Raw genomic sequence first — 23228 nt, forward strand, 5'->3', positions numbered from 1 at the left:
CATTTAAACAACCATTCTTCCCACACTCAAGTGGAATGGAAAGAAATCCAAATAACTTATATAATGGAATGTACCCTCTGCCATGCATGTCACAGGGGGTCACAGAATATAGATACAGATCCCATAGTGAGGGCGACATGTTTTAAGAAAGAGCTGATGGTGCTGAAGATGAAGATAAGAATGAGGATGACATTCCTCTGGCAGAGTTAGTGCAAGAACTTTGTCCACCTTTATTATTCAATGGAATAGAGGACTTTGTCCAGGCAGACAATAATCTTACTGTGTACGCCCCAGCAAGTGAAGAAGAAATTGTAGCTGACGTGACTTAATGAAGCTCTTGGTAACAAAAATTTCTTATTTTCAAAGAACAGTTTAATACTAATGGAAAATTATGAGGCATTAAAACAAGTGTATAATCAAATGCAAAATGTGTATGCACATATTAAAATACAGAAAAATAAAGTTAACTAATTTCCTTAAGTAGGACTGTACACTCTAGTATGCATTACTGTCTAGCATTTTAAAGTTAAGGCAACTGGTTAAAAAACTAAACAGCACTGCCCTTGCTGTGACTTTAGAGAACTAGAAAATTAATTTCCAAGATGTTATTTTTTCGAAGTACAGACAAGGAATAATAGAGTATTTGTTTTTAATATTTTGTCGTTATGTGTGTTGAATATTTTCAACATGTCAGGACAGTACATGGCATTTGTGCAAAATTTTAAAGGGAAACATAGGAGAAAGTGTAGGTCTTCAGTAATTTAGTGCGTATAGAATACAGTTTTTTATTTTAGTATTGATGATTAATTTTTGCTATATAGTAACTGGAACAAAGCTGTGTCAGTCATGCCTGTTGTACAGAGTGTCTCAAAAGAAAGTTTATATTTAAAGAGCTCTCTGTGCATGCACAACAAATCATAGGAGAGCAGGAGTTACATTCATCGCATGCTTGGCCTTTAGGATTTCAGTTGATATGGAGCACTTCTCAGGATCAGACCACGCATTCTGCGTGCGAGCATTTTACAAAACAATGATGTGGTGCCTGTAGTGTGGAGGAAATTTTGGTATCATTATGGATTGCATAATGTAAATGATGCTCAAAGTGTTCCCCTAATTTAGAAATGGATCAAACACTTGAGGAGACTGGTTGAACATTGGTCAAACCAAAATCCAAGTGGCCAAGATAAAGCCAGGTTCACACACGCAACAAAAGTATCATTACAGCTAGTGGTATACTGTAGTTGTATACGTGAACTCCCAGTTTTTAGTGGTGCACCTTAAGAAATGCAACTTTGTCGTGCCACACGACGTTCAACTTGGTTGTACTTCATTGTGCCACTTCCACTAAAGCTCTCTGGTGGCAGTATTCTGAAACTCAAAAATTCTTTCACAGTACTCTATTTAATTTCAGAGTGTTTTCATTTTACCACTGAAAATAGTGAAAACATGTAACTTTCACAGCTTCGGGAACTACAATAACAGCAAGCTATGTCTGATTTTCTGCATCACTGTTTGTGTGTGTGTGTGTGTGGGGGGGGGGGGGGGGGGTGGCAATATTTGCAAACCAATGACATATCCCACAACCTTAAAAGATTATCTGATGAATAAATAAATGAACTTAATATATGTAAACCAAAAAGCAAGTCATATAACCTTCATGATTTTTGAGACCAAGCATTGTATAAATTCTTGGTTACATGCAGGAAATGGCTCCTGAGTGTGATATGGCAGCTGTTAAACTAAAAATTAGTTATTTGAAATGCCTATATCAATGAATACAATAAGATTTTAAACACTTGGGAAAGTGGAATGTCTGCAGATTTACATGTCAGCTGTTGGTTAGTTTGCCACGACAGACAGCATTTTTATCTCTGAGTGTTATTTCTTTTATAAATGTGTTTGTGGCCCCTGATTTATCACTGTGCAAAATCTATTTTCAGATCCAATATTTGGGTTTCATCCCCCTTGTATTTAAATCTTGTTACAGCTATAATGCCAAAACCTGCATTATAACATTCCTACCAGCCCACATGATTTCAGTTGATGCCATATTGAAAGCTGTGCAACTACATAGAATTCGTGGTGTCCTGTGTGAACGGTATTGTGTGAACCAGGGACCTAGAAACAATGGAGAGATTTCCTCCTGCTGTAGCCACAGTGGTCCCCCCACACTGAACCCAGGGTTATTGTGCGGTTCGGCCTCTAGTGGAACCCCAAATGTTTGTGTGGTAGAGTAATTATGGTGTATGCATACGTGGAGCCTATGTTTGCAAACCAATTGCCGACATAGTGTAACTGAGACAGAATACGGGGAACCAGCCTGCATTTGCTGAGGCAGATGGAAAACCACCTTAAAAACCATCCACAGGCTGGCCGGCACACCGGACCTCAACACAAATCTGCCAGGGAAGCAGCGTGTTAGACCGTGTGGCTAGCTGGGCAGGCTGTGTGAACAGTAGCTCATGATGCCACAACAGAAAGCCCCAAGCTGTGGCACCACATTAGCTGTGTGTGTGAACCAAGCTTAAATCAACCTGCTTGTGACAGTTCTAATGGCTCCATTCATAAGCGTGCAAGTTCCTTAAATGTGTATGGATCACCTCTGCCCCAAATTCTGCAAAAAACCCTTAAACTATGCCCTTACAAAATCCAACTGGTATAGAAAGTAAAGCCAGATGCCAGACATAGGCTGCAGTTTGTTAATGAAGTGACTGAGTGCCCTCCATTTAACATCTTGTTTTTTGATAAGGCTTATTTTCACCTGAATGCTCACGTAAATAAGCAAAATTGCTACTACTGGAGTGCATCAAATCTTAAACAGAAGCATGAGAAACACCTTCATTCACCAAACTGTCCATATTGTCACCATTTAGTCACATTACACTTACTTAATAACATTCTGACAGAATTCAGAAATATACAAATTACATCATGCTGCAATCCAGTATTTCAAGTGCAACAATGAAGTAAGAATAAAGTCCAATATAAAACACTATGGCATAATACAGGACATCATTCCCAAATTTAGAGACTGAAATGTGCAAACTCACTGCCTCAGCTTGAGCTCTCTTCTCAGAATCCTGTTGTTTTTTGCTGTTTTGAACCTGTTCTTCATTGTTCTCCAACAAGTACTTATTTTTCTCCTTTCTGCTCTTCATTTGGGCCTTCCTTTTCTGATGCAGCCAGTGATGGAATGCAGATTCTGCTTTTGCACGGATATCTTGATTACTTGTGGTGGCAAGTCTATAACAAAATACCTTCATGTCTTCTTTCAGCATAATTATGCAGGATTTATTTATTTATTTTTGATACATATTTCATAGATGCAAAAGCATGTTTAAATGTAGTAAAAACGTGGGATGAGTCAAAACATGTACTGTATTTGTCCAAGTATAAAACAAAGTTTTTTTCCCTCAAATTCATGATTCAAAAAACACAGAACCACCTTGCATTCACAGACTAAGCTTTCATTGCTGTGTTCAATGTTTCTATGCTGTGTAATACAATAGTATGGAGGTTGTCTTACATTAACAGATGAAACTTCGGCAACTGAATTCACATGCAGATTTGATTTGAAGGATTCAGAACAGGGGGTGCGGGGAAGGGGGGGGGGTTAGGGGAGGGGGGAGAGTCAGGGGAGGGGTGGTGGTGGGAGAGGAACAATGACACCAGCTTGGCTGGAATGAAGGGCAGGCAGCAAATTTTATTGTGCTGCCAACAATAGAAACATATACCATGTTCCTTGACTTTTCAAGAACATCTACCTCATTTAAACTACAGTTTGCTTGAATTCATTTGTGGTTGAAATTCAACTAACTTTAAAACTGGACAAATACTCAACAAGAGTATACATTTCTACAGGAGACAAATTAATGCTAACAAAAATATGTTCGCACAGAACAATTGAACTGTGGCACAACAAACGAAGCAAATACAAATACTTTATTCACCTTTGATCATATTTACATGCAATAAGTGTCATCAAGTTACATAATAATAATAATAATAATAATAACTTAGGCAAATGCACTAAATACAAGAACGTAATACAAGATAGATATACTGCATAATTAAGTAAATGACACAGTAACAATAAATAATTACATAATAGAGCAATTAAAAGTTAATGCACTATATATCAAGTGAATGCCAAAGACAATAAACAGTCAAACACATAAATAACAATAAGCACTTGAAACAATAGTAAAATAGTTACACAGCCTGATGTTTATGGTTACAAAATAATGTATGTAGTTTATTTATTGTGAATCATTTGTGACACACTCAAGGAACCCCTGAGTACAGTAAAATACTTTATGCTCATCCATTTCACAGGAGTAGTTTTAAATTTATTTACTGGCACTGTGTTGGCATCTTCATGTAATTTAATGAAGTAGAGAAGATCAAGATATCTGTAGCTGTTATGGCTCTTTGCCATCCTAGCAAACAGCGCATTAATTGCATGTTCGCTCCTTGTATTATGGTCATGAATCATCATCTTTAGGTTAAACTTACATTAGTTTTCTTTAACAAAGGCAAGGCACTTGAACATATACAGCCTAGGTACTGTATTTGTATTTAGTTGTTGTTGTTTTGTGGTCTTCAGTCCTGAGACTGGTTTGATGCAGCTCTCCATGCTACTCTATCCTGTGCAAGCTTCTTCATCTCCCAGTACCTACTGCAACCTACATCCTTTGAATCTGCTTGGTGTATTCATCTCTTGGTCTCCCTCTATGATTTTTACCCTCCACGCTGCCCTCCAATACTAAATTGGTGATCCCTTGATGCCTCAGAACATGTCCTACCAACCGATCCCTTCTTCTATTCAAGTTGTGCCACAAACTTCTCTTCTCCCCAATCCTATTCAATACCTCCTCATTAGTTATGTGATCTACCCATCTAATCTTCAGCATTCTTCTGTAGCACCACATTTTGAAAGCTTCTCTTCTCTTCTTGTCTGTATTTAGTTATCTGAAGCAATCTCTACATGATTTCCATGAGTTGAGTTCTGCAAACCACCTGATAGCTTTCTTATCCTATTTAGATATTAATTTTGAGCATACAGAACTACCACATAATAGTATCCCATAAATCAGATGGGAATGGAAGAATGTAAAATATGCATACGATAGAAGTTCTTTACTGACACTGCTCCTGAGCTTGTACATTATATAGATGAGACACGCTAGTCTGCAACATAATTTCCTTGTCAGGAATCCCAGCTGAGCTGCTGGTCTGTGTGAAACTCTAATAGTTTGACTGTTTTGTTAGCATGACTGAGAGCAGTCAGACTGAGTACATGAGCTTTAATAACAGCACTAGAGTTGCTGCTACTATACATCATTATTGATTTTCACTGGTGGCTAGAGTGTTAATCTGAAGTGGAACAATTTCCGTTGATTTGGCTGTAGGAAATTGAGGGGACAATGTGTTGTTATCATTTAGTTTTCTTAGATTGTCAGTGTTGTAAGAACTACAAATTGTTGCAACTGATAATGAGTGCCAATTACAAGTTTGTGGTTCTCACAGACATTATGATGCTAACCTTATGTTAATGGCAATTCATGAAGCACAGGCCACAAACAACTGTGCAGCAGGCAGAAAATTTGATGTCACAGAAATGAATGTTCATAGCTGGTGTCAGACAAAGAATAAATTAAAGAGTGCCATTTCCACATGATAAACTTTCAGGGTATCAAAGCACAAACTGGAGCACCAGGTTGTTCAATACGTGCAAGACATATACAATGAAGGCTTCCTGATTACACAAGAAATTATCTGAATGAAGGCACTGGAGATAAAAGACAAATTTTCCAGCTGAATGTGTTATGGAGTTCAAAGCAAGTACTGGCTGGTGCATGAGATGATGAAGAGGGAGGAGCTTACATTGTGATGCAGAACAGAAACTTCTCTTACCTTATGGCAAAAAACTACTTGTGTATCAGTGTCATATAATCAATTTAAAGAAATTGCATGATTATTTGCAAGGCAACAAGGGAAATGCTGATCAGAAGTCTGTTTATTTTGACGTGCCATAAAATTCTACTGTCGACATGAAATCCATGCTGATCAGAAGTCTGTTTATTTTGACGTGGCATAAAATTCTACTGTTGACATGAAATCCATGAAAAGTTCTGACAATGAAAAGGCCTGAAATAACATTAATTCTGGTTGCACTAGCAGATGGAGGAAGCTCCCCCATATGTGATTCTTCACAGGAAAATGATATGGAAACAAGCAGGAGCTATCTTTAAAGGCCAACAAAAGGTATTGATGACATATGACATGATGCTAGATTGGTTGAAGTTGTTTAAACATAATACCATGCTCTTGGCTTAACAGAAGGAACATGTTGGAGCTGGATTCTTCCAGGTGATACCTCACCTAGAAAGTTAGTGATTAATAGAAGCACATACCTGGATATAATTCCCAGCAGACTGACCTCACAACTACAAGAAATGTACACTGTTGTGAATAGACCTCTTAAGGCTCACCTGTGACAGCTTTACAGTGATTGGTTTCTTCAAAGGGACCATGCCTTCACTCCAAGGGAGGAAGTCAGAAAACCTCAATATCCATGCTGGGCCAGTGGATATTTGCTGCTATGGCAAAATCTCAAGTGGATCTATCTGAAAGAATTCAAAAAGTGCTGCATATCCAATGCTATGGATGGTTCAGAAGATGCCAGGAAGGACAAAATATCAGTAGGCCTATAAATGAAGACAATGATGATGATAGAAAATAGTGATACCACAGATCATTCCTTGTATTATCAAAATGTATACAATCAATAAATGGCATAATGTTAACATCTTTAAGCAGATGCTTTATATCAATAAAAATGCTTGTAATGTTAAAAATTAAATTTTCTCAAGAAATGTCTTAAAAAAGAGGGGGGGGGGGGTGTCATCCTATATTGAGGGCTATCTTATAGTAGGATAAAAAAGGTACTTCATTATGTGCATGTCAGTTACATACATTAATTTACACACAAATCATTTGCATTAATTTACGTACTATTTGTTTATCATTTCACAAATGTGTAAAGAAAGACCTATCTATGAGTTACAAAATACACCCTAAGGCATAAAAAAGGTGCATCATGAAGGAATTGTCCGAATGGGATAGAAATTGGTAGATGTGATGTACATGTACAGAGACCAATTTCAGAAAAAGTGGATGATTTAGGCCGGCCGGGGTGGCCGAGCGGTTCTAGGCGCTACAGTCTGGAACCGTGCGAGCGCTGCAGTTGCATGTGTGTGATGTCCTTAGGTTAGTTAGGTTTAAGTAGTTCTAATTTCTAGGGGACGGATGACCTCAGAAGTTAAGTCCCATAGTGCTCAGAGCCATTTTGGATGATTTGTTCAAGAAAAAGACCTTCACAAATTGAGCAAGTCAATAACGTGTTGGTCGACCTTTGGCCCTTATGCAAACTGTTGCTCAGTTTGACGTTGATTGGTAGAGTTGTCGGATACCCTCCTGAGAGTATCATGTTGAACTCCATCCAATTGGTGCTTTAGATTGTCAAAATCCCAAGCTGGTTGGAAGTCCCTGCCCTTAATGCTCCATTGGGGAGGGATCCAGTGACCTTACTGGCCAAGGTAGGATTTGGCAAGCATGAAGACAACCAGTAAAACCTCTTGCCATGTGTGGGTGGGCATTGTCTTGCTGACATGAAAGTCCAGGATGGCTTGCCACATTTGGCATAGAATATCACTGATATACCACTGTACTGTAAGGATGCCACAGAAGACAATTAAAAGGGCCATACTATGAAGAGAAATGGCACCCCAAACCTTCACTCCTGGTTGTCAGGCTGTATGGTGGACTACCTTCAGGTTAGTATCTCACGCTGTTAGAGCATCTCCAGATATGTCTTATGCCTGGAATCTCATTGGCTGGAGTAAAATTGTCTTCAGTGATGGGTTCCTCTTCGAACTGAATCCTGATGACCAACGAAGACATGGCTGGAGGCCCCCAGACAGCAGTGGGATACCAATCTGACTGTTACCTGCCATACTGCCTGACAACCAGGAATGATGGTCTGGGACCCCATTAGTTGTCATCTGTGGCACCTTTACAACACAGCAGTATGTTGACAATACTCTCTACCCTGTTTTGTTGCCCTTCATGGCTAGCCATTCTGGGCTTATATTTCAGCAAGATAATACGCGGCTGCATACAGTGAGAGTTTCTACTGCTTGTCTTAGTGCTTGTCAAACTGTTTCTCAGCCAGCAAGGTCACTGGATCTCTCCCAGATTGAGAACATTTGGACTATTAAGGGCAGGGCCTTCCAACAAGGTTGGAATTTTGATGATCTAATGCACCAATTGGACAGAATTTGGTATGATATCCCTTAGGATGGTGTCCAACAATTCTTTCAGTCAATGCCAAACCAAACAACTGCTTGCATAAATGCCGAATCAACACATTACTGACTTGCCAATTCTGAAGCTCTTTCTCCTGAATCAGGCATCCAATTTTTCTGAAATTGTAGTAGTCATACTTTGGCCAGCCAGGTCACCACATCTCTCCCCAATGGAGAATGCCTGGAGCATTGTGGACAGGCCCTTCCAATCAGCTTGTGATTTTGATGCTCTAATGCACCAACTGGACAGAATTGGACACAATATCCCTCAGGAGGACATCTCACAACTCTATCAATGAATACCAAGCTGAACAACTGCTTACACAAGGGCCACAGCTGGATCAACACATTATTGACTTACTCAGTTTATGAACCTCTTTCTCTTGAATAATTTGTCCAGTTTATCTGAAATTATAATCATTTGATCATTTGGTTGTCTGTACACGTACATCACATCTACTAATTTCTGTTCCTTTCAGATAATTCCTTTGTTGTGGGCTTTGTTTTTGTCTTAGAGTTTTAATAATCTAATAGGAAAGGATAATATTGTGTTGTAGAACATAATGTTTGATATAAAATAATAAATTAGCACAGGGACAACAAATAGAAATACAAGTAGAACAGAAACAGCAACAGTAATATGTAGGAAATGGCCTAAAACTCACTATCAAAAACTCATCTAAAGAATAAACTGTCTTTTCAAACAAAAACTCTTTTAATTTACTGTGAATAATATATTGTCTCATAGGGACTTAATATCACAGGTAATGAGAAAGATTTTGATGCTACTGAATTTTACTCATTTCTAAACTAGAGAGAAATGTCACAGTATAGGTCATATTTCCTTCTAGTTTATGAAGGTAATATTTTGTTTTTCATTTGTTTCATAGGAAGAAGGGTGCTCAGTTATTATGGTCATGATTGAAAAGATGTATTGTAAGATGATGGTCAGTACATCCACTTTTTTAAAAAGACTATCATAGGAGGTTCTTGGATGCTCTGTACAGATAATTCAGATGACTTTTTTCAGTATGATAAATACTTTTGATACTTATGAGTTGCCCCAGTAGATGAGTCCATAACAAACAAGTGAGTGGAAAAACCACACGAGGCAGGGTTTGAGTTAGGGGTATCTCCAATGTTTAAAATTACCCTGATACATAGTTACCTGGGACAAGACTGACGGACAGGAAGAAAAGAGAAAAACATGCATGGAATGCAATAGAGAAATAAAAAGAAAATAGTTATTTCTGTGTTGTCAACAGTAGAAAGCAAATAATGTGCAGAAAAGATTAAGGAAGCTGTCAAAATAGTGCACTGAGACATTTTTGTTACTATTAACACTTTAATCAAAAGGTTGGCCACCATGAAAAATTATATGAGTCTTTGAAAAAGAAATATTAATTTTTCTTTAGTCATTATCTGATAATTTTAATCAAGAAACAATTTTCATAATTTAAAAATATGAAATTATATTTAATGGGCAATCAGTGTTCAATTCCAGAATGAGATTTTCACTCTGCAGCTGAGTGTGAGCTGATATGAAACTTCCTGGCAGATTAAAACCGTGTGCTGGACCGAGACTTGAACTTGGGACCTTTGCCTTTCGTGGGGAAGTGCTCTCTGGTAGAGCACTTGCCTGCGAAAGGCAAAGGGCCCTGTTCGAGTCTTGGCCTGGCACACATTTTTAATCTACCAGGAAGTATCAATGTTCAATTACTTGATATAATATCTAATTTACAGATACACATTTCAAAGCTTCATTTCTAGTTATTTTGAACTACAGCTTACAATTACTCAGAAGAAATTAGGCCTGTTGTAAACATGAATATTGTGCAGTAAGATGCTAGGACAAAGCTAATCCTAATCTCCAAATTTCAAACTGCTTCAAATGAACTCCTAAGGAAATAATGTGCACATTTATGAAATACCAGTTAAGCTCTCATGATAATCAAGCCAATGAGCAGAGCAAGAACTATACAAGCTTGAGTATGAAATTTATAGATTTGGGTAAGTTCCATCACATTCTGAAAAGAATGTAATTAGTACATTTCTAAAGAATGCAAGGGTGTGGAATGAAGTAGGAGCGCTCTAGAATGATTTTTAGCATTACAGCTAGTAACAAAAGGCAGATTTAGAAGCAACATTGCAACATATAATGTGTTAACAGATTTGGTGAAGATTTTTGATAATGTGGGATGGAATAACATGCCTTCCATTCTTAGTGTTGTATCAGCTATAAAGATAGAAAGGTAATCTATTCTCTTTATACTAACCAGACTAGAGTGAAATGGTGTAAGAGACCACAGTCAAGATAGACATAATGCACGGTTGCTCATTGCCACTTTTGATAATTTCTATATTGAAAATGTAAAGCAGGAAGTGAAGTCTGAGTTTGACAGTTGTTACTCACAGGAAGAAAATCAGTATAATTTCATTTTCTGATGATATAGCAGTGGTCACTGTAAGTGAACAGGGGCTGAACTGGTACTTAATGAAACAGAATGTGTGCTAGCTGATAGCTATAATATGCACATAAAAAAATAAGACTATGGTAATGGTGTGCACAGAAAGTGGACATGAGGGATTGCAAAAAAGAAACTCTTCAAGAGGTGGGTAAGTTTTCCTACCTTGAAAGAAGAATAGATAAAGAAGGTAGATGAAAGACAGATGTGGTAGTGTAGATTGCACAAGGAAAAAGAGCAATTTATAAAAGAAAATTGCTACTAACATCCACAAATGTAAATCTTGAGACCAAGGAAACAGTAATGAAACACTATGTTTTAAGGACAACTCTGTATGGGTATGAACAATAGGCAAGACAGAAGTGAAATGATTAGAAGCCTCTGATATGCTGTCTTATAGGGGACTATTGATGATCTGATAGACTGACAGAGGAAGGAATGGAGAGGTGCAACAAAGAGTCAGTGAGAAAAATGGTTAGGAAAGAACACACTGAATCACAGAAACAGACCACACACAGGGACAGACCTGGGTATGAATATATAAGGCAGATTGTTGATAACAGAGAATGTACAATTATACTGAAACAAACAGGCTATCTGGAAAGTGATGTAACTGATGAACTGCATCACAAATTTTTGTGATCCATGACAGGATTTATAACAAAACAAATATTTCCTGGATCACTGTGAAATGTTATTGTGAATATATTGCAACTGTGATTATCAAAGCAATAACAGCACTTCAAAACTCATACAGGCATAACCTGTCTTACCAGGTAATTTATTCCACAGGCTTATTTCATATTTGTAGACTTTTATTTTACAGTTCAATGACACATTACTATACAAAGTATAATTATTACTAACTATTGTAACAGCTTTGATATTTTCTGTCCTTCCACTGACGCTATGGCAGGGAAGCAGGGATGCACAGGATGTATGGCAAGTGCTGACACTGCATGTCAGTGCTGATGGTGTGGCACTTTCCAGGTTACCAATGAGCTTCCCCAATCACATTGGGTGATTTTTACTTGTGGCAGGCCTGGGAGGCTGCTCCCTCACTCTGTTAGTGATCTTGACAGGTGACGGAATAATCTCAATGGACTGAAGTTTCCTATCATGCCTCCCACTATGCAAAGGCACTGTACCCCTTCTTCCAATAAACTACTTTTATACCAATGATGCCTTCTTCTTATTATCCCCAAATTTCACAGACAGACCTGTTGCCCACCCTCCTAGCTTGACAATTCTGTACACTGGTCTGCAGAAGTAGCATCTGACCTGTAACCTTTGTAGCCTGTTCATGGCTAACAAAAGACTTTCAGAATACATTTGTGAGGAGCACACTGTTTCCTTACAGCGCAATGATGTGCTGGACAGCCCTGTTGCACTACACTTTCATATGTCCCCTGATTCGCCACATCATGTGCACTGGTATGCCCACTGGGAGAAGCATGCTGTTCTGGTTTCTGCACAGCTCAAAGCTGACCTGCGTGCTAATGCACTGTTATACATTTGAATTGACGGCGCACAAGAGTATGTACGTGGGTGAATCAAGTGTGCATGCCATTGTGGATACTGGTATTGACCACATGAATAGCTCTGTGGCTGATCATTCATTGTTGCAGAGGGTTCTGGGATTGGCTCTTGCTCTGCCACAAGGTGTCCGACCATCACCAGCTGGCTGTGCTTTGCCGTAGCTGCTGCAACATTGTCCTCATCACAGCTCAAAGACATTGACTGTGAGTGTTAAACTGTTTTACTGTAGTTCACCATGAAGATTTCTGAGCAGGAAAATAGACGAACACCTGAAACTATTTGTTAGAACTTCAAGTTTAACACATAGATTTAGGAACAACACAACAACACATATAAGTCACAGAGTAAGTTGACATGTGTATTCGTTAGCATTCGAATAAGCACTGAGTCCCAGTCTAGCGGCCGCTGCTCGGCTGGCCGCTTAGGTGGCGCAGCTGCTGCATGGCTGGCAGACAGCGCCGCATGTAGATGACGCGCGTAATTGCGCGGTGGCACTTTGAATGATCGGCGAGTCACAACACTTTTCCCTCCTTTGAAATTGTTGCACTGGTCTTGATGGAGGTGTCCTGGAGATGGCTAACGTCCATAGGCGTTGTTTGACTCACCGTAAAGTCTCAAGGAGGTGGCTTCCCGTACGGTCGGAATTGTCCCCAATGATAACGGGTCGAGATGACAGGAGACGTAGGGGTCGAATCTGCTGGGGCCCCATGCACCAATCTGCCCATTGTGGCAAGTCCAGTTGATATGACAGGAGACATGGGCAATGTGTCGGCGTCCATTGGAGGAGGAGGCGAGTAGATTTGCTCAGACAGAGGATGATCCTCCGGTTCCTGCATGGGCACGTCTCCTGGTGGTGTCCGTTCTGGTGCTGGCATCGCGATGACGGTGAGAGGGCTTCGTTGTGAGTATTGAGAGATGCCAAGATCCCGAGCATCAGGTAGAGCCAAAGGTGGTGTGGCGGCATTCGGAACAGGCGTTGCTGGCACCCGAGGCTGAAGCTGGTCCGAATGACGCACTGCAACACCCGTGTCCGTCTGGATTTCATACAGGCGTCTGCCACGGTGTCTTAAGATGCGGCCCGGGCTCCATTTTGGCCACCTGCCATATCCCCGTACCCAGACGAGGTCGTCGGTGGTGAACCGGCCAAGTGAAGGCACCCGCGGCCGTGAGGTGGGAGGCTGCAGAAGATGAAGTAGCGTGCTGGGCTGTCGGCCATGTAAGAGCTCAGCCGGGCTGTGGTCGCCCATGGGGGTGAAACGGTAAGACGCCAGAAACTGGAGAAGCACCTCATCAGCAGCAGAAGAAGTCAGAAGTTTCCGCATCTGAGCCTTAAATGTGCGGACCAGTCGTTCAGCCTCACCGTTGGATTGTGGATGGAACGGCGGGGCCGTGACATGCGTAACGCCGTGACGAGCACAAAAATCCGCAAATTCGGAAGAGGCAAATTGCGGACCATTATCAGTAACAAGAGTAGAGGGGAGGCCTTCCAAAGAAAAAATGCGGGCGAGAGCACTGGTGGTTGCCGCGGTGGTAGGTGACGTGCAACGTACAATGAAAGGAAAGTTAGAGTAGGTGTCAATTACGAGGAGCCAATAAGTACCTAAAAAGGGTCCCGCAAAGTCAGCATGAATGCGCTCCCAGGGCTTCTCAGGCGAAGGCCACGGTGACAAAGATGACTTCGGGGCAGCGGCCTGTGACGCACAAGGGCCGCAGGCAGTGACCATGTGTGCTATTTCAGAGTCGATGCCAGGTCAGTACACATGACGGCGTGCCAGAGATTTTGTGCGAGACACACCCCAGTGCCCGTGGTGAAGGAGGCGCAAGACCGAAGCACGCAAAGATGCAGGTACCACAACACGCGGCGAAGCATTGTCAGTGGAGAGGAGGATAACACCATCCCTAGCCGTGAGGCGGTAGCGCAAAGTGTAGTAGTTCCGCAATGGATCAGAAGTCTTAGCGGATGGGCAATCTGGCCAACCCTTCTGAATACAGTGTAAAACCTGGGAGAGGGTAGGGTCAGAACCCGTAGCAGCTGCCAGCCTGTCCCCAGTGATGGGGAACCCGTCCACAACCCGCTGCTCGGCAACATTCAGGTGGAAACACAAAAGTTCGTCCCTATCGAATGCCTGATCAGGACCCATGGGAAGGCGAGACAGAGCATCAGCATTTGCATGTTGAGCTGTTGGCCGGAAATGAATCTCATAATTGAAACGGGACAAGTAAAGAGCCCAACGCTGGAGGCAGTGTGCAGCCTTGTCGGGAAGTGACGTTGATGGATGAAACAAGGAAACAAGTGGTTTGTGATCCATAACAAGATGAAATTTTGAGCCATAGAGAAAAACACCAAACTTATGAAGAGCATAAATGATGGCCAAAGCTTCTTTCTCAATTTGAGAACACTTTTGTTGGGCATCCGTGAGCGTTTTGGAGGCATAAGCAATGGGTTGTTCCGAACCGTCAGAAAAACGGTGTGCAAGGACTGCCCCAACCCCGTATTGAGAGGCGTCTGTGGCAAGAACAAGATGTTGACCAGGTCGATAAGTAGCCAGGCATGGGGCCGGTTTCAGCATAGTCTTTAATTTCTGGAAAGCTGCGTCACATGACGCGGACCAGTGAAAAGGCACGTTTTTATGCAACAGGCGATGCAACGGCTGAGCCACCGAACTTGTGATAGTATGCTATTTTCCCCAAGAAAGCCTGCAGTTCCTTAACAGATGTAGGGTGAGGAAGGGCATCGATCGCAGTGACAGTTTGTTGAAGGGGACGAATACCATCCCGAGAGAGTTGAAACCCCAAGTACGTGATAGAGGCCTGAAAAAATTGTGATTTTTGAAGATTACACTTAAGACCGGCAGTCTGTAAGACATGAAAAAGTGTGCGGAGATTTTGAAGATGTTCGTCAGTGGTGGAGCCAGTGACAACAATGTCGTCCATGTAATTGATACACCCAGGAACAGGGAGCAATAATTGTTCCAAGAATCGCTGAAAGAGAGCAGGGGCGCTAGCAACCCCGAATGGCAAGCATTGGTATTGATAGAGGCCGAAAGGCGTGTTAAGGACCAGAAACTGCCGGGAAGTAGTGTCGAGAGGAAGTTGATGATAAGCTTCTGACAGGTCAATTTTAGAAAAATACTGGCCTCCAGCAAGTTTAGTGAACAGTTCTTCAGGACGGGGCATAGGATAAGTGTCGATGAGGCATTGAGCATTTACAGTGGCTTTGAAATCACCACAGATACGAATATCACCATTTGGCTTAGCAACTACAATGACAGGAGAGGACCACTCACTGGAAGTGACAGGAAGCAAGACCCCTGATGCAGTGAGACGATGCAACTCCCATTTTACCCGATCACGAAGGGCCACAGGAATTGGCCGAGCCCGAAAAAACTTAGGCCGAGCAGTGGGTTTGAGCGTGATATGAGCTTCAAAGTCGTTTGCACGGCCTAACCCAGGAGAAAAAAGGGACGAAAATGTCATCGACAAGGAATCCAGTTGAGCATAAGGAATAGCATCAGAGACAATATTGACAGAGTCATCTATGGAGAACCCAAAAACGCGAAAGGCATCGAAAGCAAAAAGATTTTCTGTGTTGCTCTGGTCGACCACAAATATGGAAACAGTGTGAATGACAGATTTGTAAGATACCTCAGCATTAAACTGTCCCAAGAGAGAAATCTTCTGTTTATTGTACGTCTGTAATTGCCGAGTGACAGGGGACAGGAGTGGAGAAGCCAGCTGAAGATAAGTCTGAGAATTAATTATAGTGGCAGGAGAACCGGTATCCACTTGCATGCAAACATCTCGACCAAAGATTTGGACAGTGAGGAATAACTTCCCTGAAAGGGAAGAAGTGCAATTGACAGACAACACAGAATCAGAATCAGCGTCATGTTCATGAACGTCATGTATGCGGTCGGATTTGCAAACGGAAGACACATGACCTTTCTTTTTGCAGTTGTGACACACAGCCCAACGTTGGGGACAATCCTCGCATGAATGTTTTGTAAAACACCGCGGACATGAAGGAAGTTGCCGGGGGTTTTGCTGCAGTTTCTTAGTGGGTTGTTTACGGCTAGGCCGAGGCTGCACGTGGGAGCGCACTGCCGCCATGTCGGCCGGCGGGGACACGCCGCATGCGTCGTCAACAGCGCACAGAGGTTGTATTTCCCCGACATCACCCCATGCCTCTATTTGTGCTGCAGTGGCACGAGAAATTTCAAAAGACTGTGCAATGGAGAGAACTTCATCTAGAGTTGGATTCGCCAACTGAAGGGCACGTTGCCGAACTTCTTTGTCGGGCACCAAACGGATAATAGCATCCCGTACCATGGAATCGGCATAGGATTCTTTGTGAACGTCAGTAACAAATTGACACTTTTGACTGAGGACGTGAAGTTCAGTAGCCCAAGTGTGATAGGATTGATTTGGTTGTTTTTGACAACGATAAAAGGCAACACGAGAGGCTACCACATGCATTTGCTTTTGAAAATAGACAGACAGAAGTGAGCACATTTCAGCAAAGGACAAAGACGCAGGATCCTTCAAAGGAGCCAATTGCGACAACAACCGATACATTTGAGGTGAAATCCAGGAAAGGAACAGAGACTTACATGGTTGTTCGTCCATGACATGAAATGCCAAGAAGTGCTGTCGAAGACGTTTTTCATAATCAGACCAGTCTTCCGCCGTCTCGTCGTAAGGAGAAAAAGGACGTATAGCCAACGACGAGAAACGCCACGCATTTGACGCCACGACGAAATCGCGAATCGCCGCTGTTAGAAGCATTTGCTGTTCAAGGAGATTTTGCAAGAGTTGCTCTACAGTAGCCATGGAACCCTGTAAGTCAACGGTCAAAAGGAAAAATCCACTACCTTGTCGCCAATTGTTAGAACTTCAAGTTTAACACATATATTTAGGAACGACACAACAACACATATAAGTCACAGAGTAAGTTGACATGTGTATTCGTTAGCATTCGAATGAGCACTGAGTCCCAGTCTAGCGGCCGCTGCTCGGCTGGCCGCTTAGGTGGCGCAGCTGCTGCATGGCTAGCAGGCAGCGCCCCACGTAGAGGATGCGCGTAATTGTGCGGCGGCACTTTGAATGATTGGCGAGTCACAACACTATTTTAAAATGTAATTTTACTTCCAGCTTAACAGAGGCATGAGATGAAGCCTTGGATATCGCCACTTTCATTGAAACAGCGTTTGCTTGATAACATTTTTTTATTGTTACTGATTAGCTGCCTCATTTAATTGAAGTGTGACCTATGCTATTTACTTTATTACTTTACTCTTTGTGCATAATTTGGAAAGGTTTTAGAATGAGACAAAGAATGGTTATGCCTAGAGCCCAGTGGAAAGATTCACATTGTGCAAATACTTCAAATGTAGAGGGAAGTACTGATAGTAATTGTGTTGTGAATGAGGTCAACATGGAGCATTTAGAACAGTTTACAACAGCAAATTCCAACTCTCATATTGGAAAATCAACAATTGAAGGAAAAGCTGAATCAGACAGTTGTGGCTGCAGCCATAGCTAGCATGGAAAAAAAGGTACAAACTAATCCCTATGTTGAAACTGCTTCAACTTCACAGACCTGTATGGTTTCACCACCTTTGACAATGGCAGTTAATCTTGTATCAGATGTTTCTTTGAGCAATTGTATACCATCTTTTCCAGGGAAGTTGAATGAAAATCTGCACACATTTGTACAGAATATTAGAGATGTTGATCATACGTGGGCATTGTTGAGTGATTTCCAGTTGATTATTACTCAACTTAAATTGTATGGCGATGCCAGGAGCTACATTGAGTCACTAAATTCACTAAAAATGATTTGTTTCTTTTGAAAAACTTGTGCACCGATTGGTGAAGATTCCAGGATCAAAAAAGGGTTAACTTTTGTCGGTATAAGTTATCTACTTTGAGAAAAAAAAATGCTGAGTATTTTGAATCATTTGCAGACAGAAGCCAAGCTTTTTCTTTCCATAAATACATCCTGACAGAATGCCAAGAATATAAAGATATCCTGCTTCATGAGGCCAAAGCTTGCGCCATAGATGTCTTTAAGGAATTGATCCTAGAACAGGAGGTGAGATCAAGTTCACATCACATAGTACCTTTCAAGAAATGTACAACCCACTCTATTGAGAGAAGAGGCAAACCAATTTGTAACAACTGCAAGCCAGGAGTCTGATGTGCTCCATGTATTTGTAACCGCAACCAGGTGTGGTTGATGGCTCTCGATCTTCCACCAGAACCGAGACCATCAACATGAGGTAGCAAATATGAGGCAGCCAAGGAGGTGGAAATGCAGGTTATACTATGTAAAGACTGGAACTTCCTGGCAGATTAAAACTGTGTGCCCGACCGAGACTCGAACTCGGGACCTTTGCCTTTCGCGGGCAAGCGCTCTACCATCTGAGCTACCGAAGCACGACTCACGCCCGGTACTCACAGCTTTACTTCTGCTCACAGCTGTGAGTACCGGGCGTGAGTCGTGCTTCGGTAGCTCAGGTGGTAGAGCGCTTGCCCGCGAAAGGCAAAGGTCCCGAGTTTGAGTCTCGGTCGGGCACACAGTTTTAATCTGCCAGGAAGTTTCATATCAGCGCACATTCTGCTGCAGAGTGAAAATCTCATTCTGGATGTAAAGACTGCTTTGTAGCTACAACAGGAAAACACAATTAATTAGCAGGAGTACAAAAGAAGAAAGTATTTATTACTCAGCTTTGTTGTAGTCCATGATCTGTTGGCTGTCAATTATAGAAGATGCGACTAGACTGAGCATCTGTAGAATGACATAATTTCCAAGTCACAAATCTTGCAATGACGAATTAATCTCTCGTAATCTTGAATGTTCTATCCGATGAATATGAAGACTAACTTGGCTGTTGACCTGACAGGATGTAGAATTGTTTATAACTGCCAACTTAGTACTGTTGACTTTACTATAGAACTATTACAGTGCTTTACAACTGGGCTTCAAAGACTTGATGGCAGCAATGGCTGAGCTGCAGACAATGACTGACTAACATCGCCACTGGCAGACCACTGAGTGCGACTACGAGCTGTAGGCTGGCACAACTGCACTACACTCCTGCTATACCTGAAGTGGCCTAGCGGCGCCTCACGGTGAGCATAAGTACTGTGACTGGCCATGTACTATTTGGCTAGAACAGCTGTTCTTCTGTTCCGTTTATTAAGAGAATCGCGTCCGGTGGATCTATCTCTCAGCCGGCGGTGTGGTCATATGACTGACGACATCACAGTGGCCGTTATTATTGACTGGGGCACCATGCACACATGAGAAATAGGCCACATGCAACAGGCATGCTTCAGGCAATGGTACCAGCAGAATAGAAATCTGACAGGTGTTAGTGATAGCTGCAGATGAAATAATAGGGGCAAAAATTCGGGAAAAGCATCAGGAGCCAGAGTAGCCACCGTCCCAAGCTCCCATTAGCCAAGATTAACCCAATGAGAAGCCAAGGAGTAGAAAAGGTGGAATATATGATGTTCATTGGAGAATTAGATTATTAAAATGTGAAAATACATTTTGGTGTGGAGTACAGTGGGCACATTATTTGCTCCCCTTAGTGATAGGTGTGCCTTACAACAGGCATCACAGTCATCTGTATGGTTAAGAACACAAGACAATACACTCTGTAGGCTCATGGGACATTAATTTGAATAAAATTTGCCATAAAATAACAATTTCAAGAGCAAATATATGATGTACATAATTTTTTTAATTGTATTGATCACAGAATTTATTGAACAGAATAACTGGTTTTGGGTATACAATAGCCATCTTCAAAATCTACAATAGAATGAAAAGGGGAAAAAAATTACTGTCTATTACAATAAGAGATTAAAAACAAAGGACAGAAAATATACTGTAAATACAATATACCTCTCCAGTCTGCTGCACTGCAATAAGTCATAGATGTGTAACTGTAATAGGAGTTAAAACTGCCATGTGTGCTTCAACTGTGTGTGTGTGTGTGTGTGTGTGTGTGTGTGTGTATGTAATATAAATCTATCCCAAAAGTCATTCAAGCAAGCATAACATACTGATAATTATAGAAAGTAGTTAAAATACGTTCATTTAAAGGTATACTTCTATAAAGTATTCTCTATTTAAGCAAAATTTTTAAATTTTATTTAACCATGTGAAAAATCTATGTTCAGAAATAAACAACACATTTGAAAATAAAAACTGATTGCAGAAATCATTTTAAAACTGAATATTTTCTTGATGGCTCTAGAATTAGTATTACCAAGGAAGAAAATGAAATAAACTTCAAGAACATGAAGATTGGCCTTGTCTTTCATATTCCAATATATATTGTGATTCAGACAATAAACAATAAAAATGAAAACAAAACAAGCATAAAGTAACTATAAATAAGCAAATTACAACAGCATTTCAATAAAATAAGTGAGAATAGCATAATTTATAGCAGGAAGGTAGTGAGATGCAGCAGTTAGTTATGCTAATGGCACAGGCTACTTGTAGTTTCATGTTAGTTTCTTTTCACTAGCGTTCTTGTTGTGCTATTGAAAACAGTGGATGTTACTGCAGGGAATGGCACACTGCCCCATGTGCTATGTGTCCACAATGAGCTGTAGATGATAGCGGAACTGTTGACCTCTGCAAGCCTTTGACAGTGCATGATGCCACCTTAAACTAGGAACTCAAATGTCAAAAAATAAGTTTTTCCAAGATTTCATAATAAATGTTTTGTTTGAAATCACTTTGCTCATTAACAACACAATCAGGATGCTGTCTCTTACTGCCTCAAATTTCAAGTTCCTTTAATATGATGAGGTATCTGCCTTTGGGAGCAATGTGCAAGATTTTCAGTTTGTGTACTATGTTCATTACTCTTTTCTTAATTTTTAAGTGATCTCCAAATGCTGTCTTAGTGCACACATATGTGTGTGCTTTACATTTTGTTTCAAAAATACATCCTGTCTACCCAGTATAAAAGTAGTTGTAATCATCACAAGTAATTTTATAAATACCTGAATTTGAAAATGTAGTGTCTTTCTTGCCAGTTTTAAGGCAAAGATGCATTTGCAACGTGTTGTTAATTTGGAAACTTAATTTTCAATTTTTGGGACACTTTGCTCTGATGTTCCATTGCAACATATTTTATTTTCTTGCTGTTGTCCTGATGTTTATTTCCATGTGTTGTCATTTGCTTATTGGCCTTGTAACAAATGTTCATTACTTCTTTTATATACATTAGCACAGGATATTTGCTTAGGGATGTTCACTCCTTTATTTACTTCTTCTTGTGACAAAAGGAGCCATATCTTATGATGGATCACCAAATTAAAGAAAAGAAGGTTTTTCTCTATCATTGAGGATTGCTTGATTTGACACGACTTACGCAGTATGTGGTAGTGGTTTTTTTTATAACTATCAGATGAGAGCTTATTGCTTTTTATTGTTGTTTTTAGATCTAGGAAATTTATACTGTTCTTTTCTTCTATTTCCACTGCAAATTAATCTTTGCGTGCATAGAACTTATTGTTTGGACAAAATTATTAATGTTATTTTTTTGTCATTTGTGCAGAAAAAATATATCACCCATGTATCTTTTAAAATAGATAGTGCATATGTTTAAAAATAGAGAATTTGAAGGAAAACTCATTTCCCAAGTAATTACTAAAAATTTCTCCCACGGTACCAGCCTTATTTTTGTTGGTAAATTTTATTATTAAAAATTAAACACTCTTCAAGCTTTCCCAGCGGATGTGTTGTAAATAGTCTTCATGGGTTTGCTGCCGGTTTGTTTAAAAACAAATCCGAATCCGGCGGCAAACCTGTGAAGACCATTTAAAAAAGTAAAAGTGAATGAAGTCATTTGAAGAAGCTCAATAAATTTGATGATCTCTGCAGTGCATGTCTTCCTGCATTTGAGTAACTTTTCTTTAATAATGTATGGCCTCATCAACTGCAATGTTACTGTATAAGTTAGCATAATCAAGAGAGGCTAATACTGATTCTTCTGGTATCTCTATATTTTTAATTTCTTTCATAAGGTCACAACTGTTCTTTATGCTAAAAGGTTTTTGGAAATTATACATCACCCTTAATTTTTCATTTAGTTATTTATTGAGTTTATGATTGGGTACATAATAATATTATTAACAACAGGATTACTTGATTTTTATCTTCTTTATGTATCTTGACTAGTGCCTTCAATTCTGGAATATGGACATTCATTACTTTCATGGACTTCTTTACAAAGTTTGAAAACAGGAATCCTACAACGTCTATTTTTTTAATTCAAGTATTTTGAAAATTTGAAAAAATTGAGCAAGTGGTAAAGAAAACAAAAGAAAAATTCGGAGTAGGAATTAAAATCCATGGAAAAGAAATAAAAACTTCGAGGTTCGCCGATGACATTGTAATTCTATCAGAGACAGCAAAAGACCTGGAAGAGCAGCTGAACAGAATTGACAGTGTCTTGAAAGTAGGATATAAGATGAACATCAACAAAAGCAAAACGAGGATAATGGAATGTAGTCGAATTAAATTGGGTCATGCTGCGGGAATTAGATTAGGAAATGAAACGTTTAAAGTAGTAAATGAGTTTTGCTATTTGGGGAGCAAAATAACTGATGAGGGTCGAAGTAGAGAGGATATAAAATGTAGACTGGCAATGGCAAGGAAGGCATTTCTGAAGAAGAGAAATTTGTTAACATTGAGTATAGATTTAACTGTCAGGAAGTCATTTCTGAAAGTATTTGTATGGAGAGTAGCCATGTATGGAAGTGAAACGTGGATGATAAATAGTTTAGACAAGGAAAGAATAGAAGCTTTCGAAATGTGGTGCTA

At 40.3% G+C, this 23228-nt stretch overlaps 1 protein-coding gene across 2 annotated transcripts in view; it reads right to left on the bottom strand.

Moving 5' to 3' along the window:
- LOC126166549 (protein maph-9-like) overlaps nt 1–23228 on the bottom strand; it is a 161338-nt gene that overhangs the window by 22777 nt on the left and 115333 nt on the right. For both annotated transcript variants that reach the window (XM_049920411.1, XM_049920410.1), the window contains exon 6: nt 3051–3243. In XM_049920411.1, the coding sequence (XP_049776368.1) occupies nt 3051–3243 (193 nt within the window). The remainder of the gene's footprint in view (nt 1–3050; nt 3244–23228) is intronic.

This window comes from Schistocerca cancellata, chromosome 1 (assembly GCF_023864275.1).
Source record: "Schistocerca cancellata isolate TAMUIC-IGC-003103 chromosome 1, iqSchCanc2.1, whole genome shotgun sequence".
Taxonomy (NCBI): Eukaryota; Metazoa; Arthropoda; class Insecta; order Orthoptera; family Acrididae; genus Schistocerca; species Schistocerca cancellata.